This window comes from Camponotus vicinus, unplaced genomic scaffold (assembly GCF_025532165.1).
Source record: "Camponotus vicinus isolate PSW18456_S1 unplaced genomic scaffold, iyCamVici1.0 SCAF_10, whole genome shotgun sequence".
NCBI lineage: Eukaryota > Metazoa > Arthropoda > Insecta > Hymenoptera > Formicidae > Camponotus > Camponotus vicinus.
This window is the reverse complement of record NW_028141946.1, coordinates 893,586-906,772: the sequence shown is the minus strand read 5'-3', so window position 1 is coordinate 906,772 and position 13,187 is coordinate 893,586. Positions and strand designations below refer to the sequence as shown.

Below are 13,187 nucleotides of genomic sequence, written 5' to 3'. Positions count from 1 at the left end.
GCATATTCCTTATTATTTTTTATTTATAAACTTTGATTATATGATCCAGGTTTTTATCTATAACTTACAAATATGTGTAAAAAAAGAATAAAAAGCGCATATTTAGATTGTAATATTTCATTGCACCTTTAGTCTTCATATCATTATACCTAATCAGAATAGATGAAAAACAACAATAATGCTATCAAAGTGTTGTCTTAATCAATCATCTTTACAAATCTCATAAGAAAAAACTTGACACTCTCTACAATTTAGTCTCATTAAAATTAATTTCTTGTGATATACGACATATTATATGTATTTAATTAAATTATTAATTGTATATATTTTGTGAAAAAGGTATCAAGTATATATTACGTTTCGTGAAAATTTAATAAATAAAAAAAAGTAAATTTCTAAAAAAAATATCCAGACATAAAATAGATTGCTTTGCATCAAAAACTGCAGTCTACCAAGAAAGTGTAAATTCCAAGCGATTTTCAACCGACTGGCAACACTGCCTTCCTCGCAGAGACGCAGTATCGACCGCGGTTCCCAGAGGTCGAACCGTCTCAACCTCCGAGTTTCTCGTTCCTTCTGTAGTTTAAGCAGCCTTCACGATTCACGACCTCTTCACCCTTTCGCAGCTCGAGCGAGTAACGCGATAAGCGAAACGCCACGGGATATAAAATCGAGGCAAATGTACAGCAAATTATATCAATGCGTAATGCAACAAAAATGAATATATAATATATGCAACAAATAATAATAAATGATTAAATGGATATTAAAATGATATTTAAAGTTTATAAAATTTCTGTGTAAAATATAAATAAATTGGAATTGATAGAATCAAAACAATAGAACAATGCATTTAGAAAAAAAATTTGAAATTTCTAAAACAAATGGTTTTATATGTAATATTGTTGCAATTAAATAGATATATTAATACATCATATGTCATCAGTATATTGTATGTTATATTCTTATGCAAGTATTTAAATGAAACTAATTCGACATGACATAATTTATTACAAGTTGCCTTTACCATTATTTTTCTTGATGGAATATACTTTGAACAAATCGATACAGAAATTATTAATAATCATGAACCAATATAATTTATTGACAGCGAATTCGTTTCGTTTAAATAAATTTTGAACGAAATCGGATTTAAAATAAAGCCCTAAAAGAGTATTCCGTCATGATTTAAAGGGCTTTGCATGCAACCGACCGGAATGAAAAGGATGCTGGGATCTCGGTAGAGTGCATTCAGTTATGGAGGCTGAGGTAAAGAGGAAAAAAAAGGAAGAAGGTGGAGGACGGGACGAAGGAAGAGAAAGGCGGAGGGCAAGATGCAGGCGAAAGAAGTGAGGTATCTAATGGATGTGAATATATCGCCGTAATAAATTTTGCAAAAAGCCGACGGAGGGAAGGAGGAAGGAAGATACGGTAAAGGTTCTCTCGCTTGCTTGGTCCACTCTTGGCTGCAGAGCTTATTTCTTGCGAAACGCGAAGGAGGAAGGAGAGAAAAGCCGAAGGAAAGCCCTCATCTGACTATATCAGGGCATCACGTTTCCGGTACGTGCCTCGGCGGCCATCTTTTCCTCTCTCGTCCAATCGGAAACTGCCGAGCGATGGTGGGGTAAAAACTACCCTTAGGGCGAAGCGACTCCACCCCGTCGAGCTCCTTTCGAACGGATCAATATCGAAGACATTCCCTAACAACAGCTACCTATACTCTAGCTAGGAAGGCCGGGAAAAACTAGAAATTACAATAAAATGTTGAGGAAACAGTCTTATAAAATTCACGAGGAAACCACTAAACATTTAATTAAATTAAAATTTTCTATTTCAAGTTCAGAATTATAAATTTTGTAAAATATATCAAATTAAGCATGTATTTGATCTTTAAGATAACTCGTTTAAATTTCAGTAATTAAGATTTTCTGTATGTTTATTTAGTTAATATTAAATATAAAACTGCCTTTAATATTACGTACAATAAGCATGTAATTTGCATAAATAATTGTCGCAAGTAAATTTTTAAATAAATATAATATGTATTTTCTTTCTCCTCTCGTATATCTTCCCTATGAAATGATTTAAACAATCCATTTGCAACCTTTTGTGTTTATTCAAAATTACAGTCGCAAAAATTCAAAAGCTTAATATGACAAGATTTAAAGCATGAAGGTGTGAAATGCACAAATCTCATCAGGTGAAATCCCATTGGGATAAGAAACTATAGCAGAAGGAGAGACAAGATATATAGAGAGAGACAGGTAGGCTACTTTAATTTTAAATGTTCGCTGTAATGAAAACTTTGTTCATTACGAGCCATCTTAATGCGCCGCACCATCTTGTCATCAAATAAATTTTCCAAATTTACCTATTGTATATTATATCAACATATTACGACGGTTTCTATCTGGGGAATAGTCCACTTTGAAGAAAATACATATAATCACATTATCCATGATTATAAATATATTATATATGTACGATTGTGAGAGCTATGACAAAAATGCAAAGAAACATTTTAGTAAAATTCAAAAAGACACATTTTCTCTCTGAAATAAAAACTGCTAACGTCAAATTTTGTAACGAACAATCTAGCAAATTACAAATTTTCTTTCTTAAGTGCTTTAAAAAAAATTTAATGCTCTACTAAATAAAAATTTATAGACAACATTGTTTCTACGCAAACATATCTATAAAATTTTTTCGAGTCTCGTGTACACGTATAAAACAGTGCGTTAAGATTTTATTCGAGAACCGTTTCTTTCTCGAAATAATTCTTTGCGTCGGTATAAGTGACGTGCACATTCGGTGCAATGTATATAAGCGCGAACTGAAGACTAGGAGCTTCTAAATTGCTACGTCGACATGAGACTATCCTTTGGAAAATTTACGAAAGACCATATATGCGAGTACTCGGTTATTCCAAGTTTAACGACTACTTGATCTTGATCGTTAATGCGTACGAAAAACGTTCGGTCCGGTAGTGTTTCGAAATTGTATCAAATAAAAAATGCGGAAAAATCTCTTTACGCTTGTTCTTTCCGTTTATCGTTATTAATTCCATTTCATATAATTTATTTTTGTAAAGTAACTATATGTATAACTCAAATAATCAAAATTTGACGCTTTTTCTAAATAATAGATACATAATAAAATTTGCACTTTGCATTATAACTAAATAAATTTTTAAAAACTTTACAGAAGAGGAATAGCTGAATAAAAATATCGAAAAGAACAAAATTTGCGCGCTCAATAACCATGGATTTAATTTTTTAAGAATTTGCAGAATTATTGCCGGGCGGGAAGAATATTCAAGGAAAAGTAATAAGAATATAAATTATAAAAAAAAAGGAAAAATTGATGCGATAAAACGATGCACCGCGTCGATCGACAGGACGTGCGGCGAACGAAAGGATAAAGAGAAAACCGAAGGAAAGACCGCGCTAACTATGGCAAGCAGCCATATACGAGCGGCCGCTCTTTGATTATCCGCTGGTTGGTATAATAACAAGTTCATGAAGATGTTGATGCGCATGCGTACACGTTACCGCCCCCTCCCTGCCTGTGCGGCGATCTTCGAATGACGCACACCGACACACGTTGGAATAATATACTTCATTTACATACTTATAGGGGTCTCGCACAATCATGGGTCGAAGGAAAACCCTTCCATCGTGGGACGCTTCTCTGCCATATTCATTAGACTCGCCCTTTCCGTCCTCTCTGCTCTTCCTCTCCTCCATCGAATAGCTCCCTCTTTGTTTTCAGGGTCTCCTTTTCGTTCTTTGTTGGAGCAATCTTCTTCATCTTCTCTCGACTTCCCTCGTGTCCTGCAGCATCCTCTCCTCTATCTTTCTCATCTCCGCCTTAATTTTCGTCTCTTATTTTTTTCCCTTTTCGCGCGCATCCTTTTTACAACTGTCTCTCAATCCTCGCGCGATCTTCCTTCCCAAGCACCTCCTCGCCCGCTTTCATCCCAGGGCGTCCTTTATCCTTTTATCTGCGGTAGTGCCCTCTCTCCAAGCAACGTATAAGCGATCACTACTGGTAGATAGGTAGGTAGGATTCTCGAAAGTTAGCCCAAAGACGTCTTATTTGAAACAATGTTCTCTCCGCGTCCCGCTCGTAAATTCTCATTTCGAATCCTTAGACTAATATAAAATCCCACTATTCCGGACACCCACCCTTTCAGCGAAACGTGTCATCCTTCTTCGCAATTTTTTTTCTTTCGCAGACTCCACCTCCGAGCAGGTATCCGTTTCTTTGTTCACTTTAAGCATATCTGATATAATCTTGTAAACGCAGGGGTCCTTTCTTCTTACAATTGATATTGTACACAAATCGTACACATTTATAACATCCAATTTACGCTTGAAAAATACCTCTGCTTGAGATCGATATTATCGTTTCATCCGAGTTTGGGTGACATTCTTCGAGAGTATCTCGCATGATCGTAATGTGGTTTAAATTTCCCATCTGATTCACGCGATTGAATTGGCGCTCACCGATAGCTATCGGCGGACATTGCATCACAAGGAGGCATCCTTAATCGATCGTCCAACGCCACGTTGGTACCCAGATCTCCTCTTCTCGTCGATGCTCGACAGGTAAGCGATGGCGACCAAACACACCGGCGTTTACGTTACATCACGATCTCTTTCCCGGCGATAAATCAGAGAGCCCGAAGGTGCGCGACACGCGAGTCGTAATATTTAAGTTAATAGCTCGGTATAATAAAGTTAATGGCTTCATGATAGCTATTCGCGAGGGACAAGCAGAACCGACTGTCGCGTTCGCGAGTGTCGACGAGCCGCGGTTGTTTCGTAATGAATACACTTTAAGCATTTTCTCTCTTCTGGACATGTGAAAGCGCGAGTGCAGCAAGTCCGACGCGACGATCTCGAGAATCGGTTTGCATGTCGGCTCGCGTGATAGTCCGGACCACTTTCAGTGCCGCTTCACCCATTCTCGCGTGTGCAAGAGAGAGAGAGAGAGAGACTTGTCTTTATCACCTTATAAAAGGATCTCACGCACGCGGGCGTAAATAATGACGCCCGATGTGTCCCTCCAGGAGAAGATACACAACACGCGTGTGTCGCGGAACGAAATTGCGTTTGGCGTAGCACTTCTAATCGCAGCCGATGATGAGATCCTTTTAACGTCTCGAAGAGATAAAGTGTATTGCGAAAACACGATCGAAACTTTCGAAAAGGAATTTCTCACTTGTTCGATTAATCTCGTTTATGATAATTAATAATTCTACTGTCCAACATCAGTGATAAGAAATGATTAGAAGTTATTGAGAGATGACGCAGAATCCCTGATTCGTTTCTAAGATGTTAGAAAAATATATTTTTACATTTCTCTCAGTATATTCATCAATAGATAGTATACAATATCGATATTATTCGACATTTGTTTTCATTGTTTTATAAATTAGCGGTTTTACGATTATATCAAACATTGAGGTAAATGTAAAAAAAAATGGTTAAATTGGAGATTATATTTAATTAGAATAAGATTTTTCATTGTTTAAGAAATTCATTAAAAAAATTGACGCATTCATTTTTTTTTACTTTTTGTCGACACAAAATTAAAAAATCGCTCTATTGTTATCAATTTCATTTAAAATAAAAATTTATATCTAACTATATATCACAACATTTTTCCGCAATGTAATATCAAGAACTTTCGTATAGCTTTCACGAGAAAAATATTATTAAATTTCTGTAATATAGTAATGTAATTCGATGCGTCATGCAGCTTTACTCTTTAGATTAATTTAATGATTCTAGTACTAAGAGGGAGGAAAGATACGACTAGCTATAAATAATCCGCATTCGCTTATCAGGATAATTTCGAGATTGCTTAGAAAATATTATGACATTTTTACACGTCGTATAATATTTGTGATACAAAAATATTTATCATTGCTCATTTGTTTAAATACAAGAATTTTCAATGTTTTCATTTTTCCACGAATAAAAACGCACAGTATTAAAATTTATTTTAAAGGAAATTTAAATATAAGAAATTATATGTAATTTTTTATTTCTGCGGAAAACTTTCTGTTACTATATAAAACTACTTTTTTAATTGCTCACAAAACTATTGAAATTTTGATCTTCATATTAAAGAGAAGGCATTGAAATTCAACAAAAGATATCTATATAAGGATGAAAGATGTGTGCTTTCACAAATTATGTTACATAGTATAATTACTAACGTAATTTATAACAGAAAATATGATAAATAAAAATAAATAACGAAGAAATACAATGATTGAATCATTTAAATGATACAATATATAAATATTAATTAATATTTTATAATATTAAATCTTTATAATATTATATCTACAAATAGATATTAATTAATATCATTAGATAGCACACATATTTTTCTGTCTTGTTAAAAAAGTTTATAAATCATTTTGCGTGAATTATCAAATAAAATTAACTTTTTTTTAGCTTTTCATTATCTTGTGCGTTCGAATTGGAATTTTTTAAAAAGATTTTATATAAAATATTTACCTTTAATAAGCTGCAAGTTAGGCGGTGAACCAATGATGACAGTTCTTCTTCGCCACATGAGGAATCCTGTAATAAAAATAATATATTAATATAATGTGTACATATATGTATATGTTCGAATATTTTCAACGCCTAACAGTCATTAACTAATAGAAACTTCTATACAGATAAAAAAAAAACGTTTAATAAAAATCATACTTAATCAAAAGAAAAAACTAGAAACCTTTTAATAGATATTAATAACCTTAAGGATTAATAATTTTTTAATTAATAACTTAAAACCTTTTATTTCCTAATTTAATTTTAATTCATAGTTTGAAACATTATGATTACTCATTACGATTATTTATGTAACATTGATTATAAAAAAAATTATTATATTTATTAAAATGATTATACTTTTTAATGTGTTTATATTAAATTTCATTAAACGACAAAGAAATGCCATATTCTTCTACAATTGTACATAATGTTATCTATTACAAAAGAACAATTTTAAATTGTGTTCCTCCTTTTGCGTAATAATTAAATTTATTTCAAGATTATTAAATTTTTTCGATCGAAATTAATTAAGGTAAACAATTTTCGATTAACACATATCATGATAAATCACATCTTGATAAATAAAATAATATTATAAGTATTGTTCTCATAACACCGATTAAAATTAAATGGAAATATTAATGCTTATATTAATAAATATATTAATGTTTTAATATGAACACGCAAATCACCTGATTATCAATTATTATCGTCAAAGCAACGAAACGGCGAGAAACCCGTCGGAATCTGGCGGCGACGGCAAACATGGCGGACTATGAAAAATTCTCTTCCTTTACACAAACGTCCACAAATTCACATTATTATCGATTGACCGCGCGAATAGTCGTCAGCACGCCGTGCTGCCGAAACGAAAACTGAAATCTGTTTCTCAGGAGATGCATTGGTAAGACGTATAAATGAAAAGAATCAACGCAATGGAGCTGCGACGAGTCCTTGAATCTCTATTCGTCTCGGCAAATGTGGGTTGATAGAAAAAATTGGAGTATTGGCGGAAGAAAACTCTTTGTAGGAGGGAAAAAAATTCTTAAGTGATTTATAGCGATTCCTGAATTGTCTATTTAGCCTTGGCCATGAAGAATTAGATTCTCATCATAAAACATGCAATTTTGAAAGATATTTTAAGCTAATACTACATCTAAGCAAGTAATTATACATTTTAGAAACATTTAACATAATGTTAAATTACCATTATGTTAAATGGTTTTATATAAATATAATTAATAATTAATATAAGTATTTAAATAGCATTTATATGAGTCATTCCAAATTTATGTGTAAAGATTTTAGATTTTTGACATTGCAATTGTTCCACTTAATAAAAATTTTACACTTTGTATAATTATATAATAAATAAATATTAATTCAAATAAAAAAAGTAAAATTAATTTTATTTCTCGAAAAATATCGTCAAACAGATATAAAATAATTTTTTATTTTATATGGATTATATCTCTCTCATAATATATAATAATAATATACAATAAGAATATATTATACATATATATAAAAATACTGTGTATTTATTGTAAATTATTTATTTTAATAATATCGACACATTTAGAGATTAATGTTTATTAATATGTTTATAACATCAGAGAGCAATATTGCAGTTTACAAATTGCATTAATCTCATACATTTTATATATTGTGTTATTACTATTAATAATGCATAAATAATGAAAATTGGAATATATTAAATTAATAATAAGACATTTGCGCTGCCATTTCAACGCCGTTCTATAAACAGCGCGAGCTGCTTGCTATTGTATAAGTTAATATTCATTTGCATTTCTAATTGAATTATGCATCATAATGCTTGTAATAAAATATTTTTATGGCAATTTATTACGGAAAAACATAAATAATGTTACGTATTGCTTACGAACGTCTGTCACGTTATTCCGACGGCAACGGTTGTATAAAGTAATCAAACATAAGTCCATTTGTCAATTAAAATCTAATATTGATAGATTATCGCTATTAGTATAATTTGCAATCATAGTAAGTCGATATTTGTGTGTCTTCAATTTTATAAATTAAACTATAAATCTTTCTAAATTTATACTTGAAAATAGATATTTTTGTGATACAACTTTGATCCTTGTTATTGTTAGATTTTATATGCATTATAATGCATATTAAAACGTAGAAAAGATCTTTCATCTTTGAGAAAGCGAATTTCTCTTCAATTAATTTTCATAACAGAGACTTTGATAAGATGCTTCTCTGTTGGTCTGTTGGTCCTGGGTTGGTCAAGCAATTCTAGTTACTTCTTCCAATGTTTCCCCTCATGATATCCACTCATCGCAAAAGGCAATCATTCTTTCGTGTGTGACGTTATAAATCGAAAGCCATAATATCATCATGACAGTAGATGGCGCCTGGCGCACGTTATTTTTATGTCAACCCTCCACTTTATTCTACTTATTGGCGCCAGATCCACACGATTGAGAGATCTATAGATTAGTGTAATAATGGCAGGTGGAAGGGTATGAATCGAACGAAAACTGACATTTTGCAGAAAATATAATAGCTAGGCTAGATCAAGAAAGATACTCAAATAAAAATTCAAATATAATTTGCAGATAGATTTCATTAATGTTTGTTTCACTTTCCATAAACTCTTGTTTTTTACTTTTGTATTACTTTATTTAATCTGCATTCACTTCTATTTTTTTGGGAAGTGCAAAATATTCTTTGAAAATTTGTTAAAAATAAAAAGACACATGTGATATCTCTGTGCATAATATTTCTAATATTAATAATAATAAACGAAATTAAAAACATTTTAATTTTGTATGCGTTATACACGAGAGCATTTAAATCTCGCACACATAAAGGTGAGCTTGTGACATTCTCACCTACCGCTAGCAATCGACTACCAATCCGTTGATTCGATGCTAAAAATGCAGGTAGACGCGAACTGGGAAAAGAAAAGAACGACGGTAGGATAGGAGGGAGCGAAAAAGGGTGGTCCTTCGAGCTCGCGGAGGGCAGGCCGAAGGAAAAGACCGCTTGCTCGTTTACCGCCTGCCAGGACGAAAGGGCGAAGGTAAAAGTAATCGCTAGCATGCGAAGCACGCCCCAGGCTTCGTACACATTCTCGGCTCGTAATATACGACTTCCGTACGTTGATGGAATATTCGAAAAATCCTAGAACCTCGCCGGAGCGATAGGAGTAATGGAAACAGCTGACGAGGATAAAGGAGTAGCAGAAGCGTCCATGTGCAATCGTGCGTACCGATGTTGTGTTCCGCGGGACTCGCGAAATTGAGTTTACTTGCCTTACGTCAATTTCGACGGTGCAAATATATCCAGTCAGCCAACTGCCTACGAAGCTGCTCTGTCGTGTTGCCAACAATTGTTGACAATAATACAATTGTTGGCAACATGACAGCAGTATGATTAATTAGTATGACTAATCTGGCTTTATTATCCGGGTATAATATCCCCTTATAAATATAATTATATACATACACCTCCATTAGTTAATTACAAAAATCTCGAAATAAAAGCACCGACGCTAAATAATCTAAAGTTGAGATACGAAGAGAAGAGTGTGACGGGTTTGCATTTTTTCTTATCCAAAACTCGTAAATTCGACGAAGAGTAATTAGCAATTACCAGCTTAAGTGTCGGAACACTACTGCGAAGTATACAGACAATTTGATAAGCGAAGGAAAGCGTGCCTTATCTAAGACGGATGACATATTTCAGCGCTTTGCGAATAACGCATCGTGTTTTCGCCGGCGTATATAAGTATCGTGCACCGACGGAAATATTCTTTGGAATATACGATACGCCAACTCGTACGTGTCACTCTGGACGGTCTCCGCGTGTTGGTGTACAAGTGCTTCTCATCGAAAGGAATGCAAGTCATTTCTCAGCCGGACGATCCAGCTTCATGAAACGTGTCCAGGAGCTGTTAAGCAGGATGCAGATAATCCCAGTGTTTATCGCCCGTTGCCGAAGAAAAAGGACCAGCTTCCAGCAAATGGCATCCCGATGGTGGCCATTTTTTAAAAATGGTCCTTGCCGCGCATTCGCGCGTCCCCAGGACACGCGGATGCAGCTGGCTGTAATCTGGCACTTGGTCGTCTTCGTCCGAGCTCGAAAGACATAAGAGGCTTCTTCGTTCCCTCCGCAAAGCCGGAAACGTCATGGATTATAAACTTCTTCAGTCACCGCGGAACCGCCCCGGACCTTCCCTCCGACTTCGATCGCGCTTCCCTTTTGTCGGGGCTCCCACGTGAATACAATTATACGATGTTTGGAGGAAGAACGTCACCCTCCGGACGTCGGAATGAGCAAATGTCTCTGGTTGCATCTCATATTTTACAAGTTATTAAACACGCCTCTTTGTCCCCGTGCGTTCTTTTAAAATGTCTACTCGAATTTTGTCGGGCAATATCTCTCCTTATATAAAACAATTTATGTTTCTGATCTGACGTTACACACTTAAATTTATGTCTCTGCCGTTAAAAGATTAAGGAGCCTACTATATAATAATACAAAAATATTTTCAAAAAATTTTTATCTAGACAAGTTCACGCAAGACATTTAGATATAAAAGATATTTACGTAAAAAATATAAAAGGATTTTAATTTTATCGATTTATTGCAATTATTTTGCATAACAAAATTTTTTTTACATCAACGAGCATCTTATTCCCTCTGTATCTTAATCACATTTCACGTCTAGCAGGATCTAATCTTTGTCAAAGTGTCTGGCAAAATAGAAGAATGTACGCAGAAGGATGAGAACTTGATGGAACTGCACAAGGGCAACTCAAAAGAACGTGGAATGAGAAGAGAAGCGTGGTAAGGGAGGAAGAGGGAAAACTCAGCTCGTTTCCAACGTAGGATAGGGAAGAGAAATACGCGCTCGTAAAAGACGAAGCGTAGTCCCCAAAGAAAATACGAATTAAACCAGCTAGCCGGGTGATCGAGAAAACTTTTATATAATCGCTCCAAGAATTAAACGCAGTAGATGCAAATGCCACGATTTTATATTTACAATGATAACGATAAATGATTTTAGTAATAAAATAAAACGCTTTATGTATCTTATCGTTAGATTATTACGGAAAGCGAATAATAATAATAATAGTATTAAAAATATTATTAAAAATTTTTTAATAATATTATTAAAAATAATATTATTAAAAATTTTATATTAAATCTTTAATAATATTATTAAGAATTTAAATTATATAATATTTATGCATACGTCAAACGGAATAAATTTATATTATTAATTTGGCGCACACGCGAAAAATTCGTGTAATGAACTCAATTCTGCATGTGTACTTTGCCTTTGAAGGACCTCGTTGGATATAAAAAAATCATGGTCACGGCAGATTACCGAATGTCTCTCCTGTGTTAAAACATCGAAAAGGCCGAATATCTCTCCGCTCACGCATATTCACCCCAAACAACGAGTATTAACTATAGATAACCGGAGTACGTCCCTCGAACCGGAGCACGAGATACAATAGCGGTTTCAACCCTTTCTTCGCATCCCCGGTCGGACTCACCGCGCTAGAATAATGTTGAAACTCGGAGGAACTGCTCGTAAAGCCCAACCTCCCCCCCGTATTTAATTTACTGAATAATTGGAATCAAGCTGCCTCATTTGTGTGCCCGACGGCCTTCTCTCGCCTTCCGCTTCCCCCCCCCCTCCTTCCCCCTCCCCCGTATCCGAAACGATGGCGAAACCCGCCCTGCAATTTCCAGCCCCCATGGATGTCGGGCGTTGGATCCTGCGGGAGCTTGATGAGGAGATTTGTGCGCGCTCATAAAACCCACCTCGATCCATCCCGGCCCTCCTCAACGTCATCCTCCGCCTCTCATTCTCTCTCGCACTCTCTATCCCTCTTTCTACCCTTCTCTCCTTCATTCCTCCCTCTCTCTCTCTCTTTCTCTTAGTCTTCGATCCTAGCATGGAGGTGAATAAAGATGGTCAGATAATGGAATGCCCGCATGGAGGGATTACTAATGTTAAAAGGGTTGGCTGGTCCAACCAAATAAGCGTTGGGACAAGATTCAAGGTTGATACTGTTTTTTAATCGGATAGCTACGAACGCTGAATTGTAATGAGCCTACGCGTTCCACGTAATCTATGCATCTTCTCCCACGTGAATTAAAATAGTAATCGAATTGTTCTGCTGCCAACGGACGTAAAAAAGTATTAATATCATTTGGTATATTTTTCATGTGCGATAGAAGCGAGATAATTAACAAATTTCTCGGATAAATATTTTCAAAGAATTTAACAGGACTTTCTTTTAGGAAGGATGTGCACTCCAGGTTTTAAAAAGTCGAACTTATTACACGCATCAAGATTTACATGTTGAACTGCGCAACTTTCAGTTTCTCGCGAATGTATTAGTAACTGGTGTTAGCTGGAGGGAGAAGATATCATAAGCGGGCAGTCCCTATTCTTACTTGCGCATGCGTCTTTCCAGTGCCCAGAAATCGATGGCGAAGTAGCTAGCTGCCTGGCTCCAGTCACGATATAACTAAATGATGAAAAAGAATAAAAAAATAAAAAAAAAACAAAGAGCAGTCCCGCGTCAGACAATATTT

The 13,187-nt window shown here is 34.8% G+C and overlaps 1 protein-coding gene across 1 annotated transcript in view; it reads right to left on the bottom strand.

The window, feature by feature from the left end:
• LOC145961075 (uncharacterized) overlaps window positions 1-7,575 on the bottom strand; it is a 33,842-nt gene extending 26,267 nt beyond the window's left edge. The window contains exons 1-2 of the mRNA XM_083080910.1: window positions 7,271-7,575; window positions 6,537-6,602 (exon numbers count right to left, since the gene is read on the bottom strand). Of these exons, the coding sequence (XP_082937036.1) occupies window positions 6,537-6,602; window positions 7,271-7,345 (141 nt within the window). The 5' untranslated portion in view covers window positions 7,346-7,575. The remainder of the gene's footprint in view (window positions 1-6,536; window positions 6,603-7,270) is intronic.
• Between the last annotated feature and the right edge of the window lie 5,612 nt (window positions 7,576-13,187).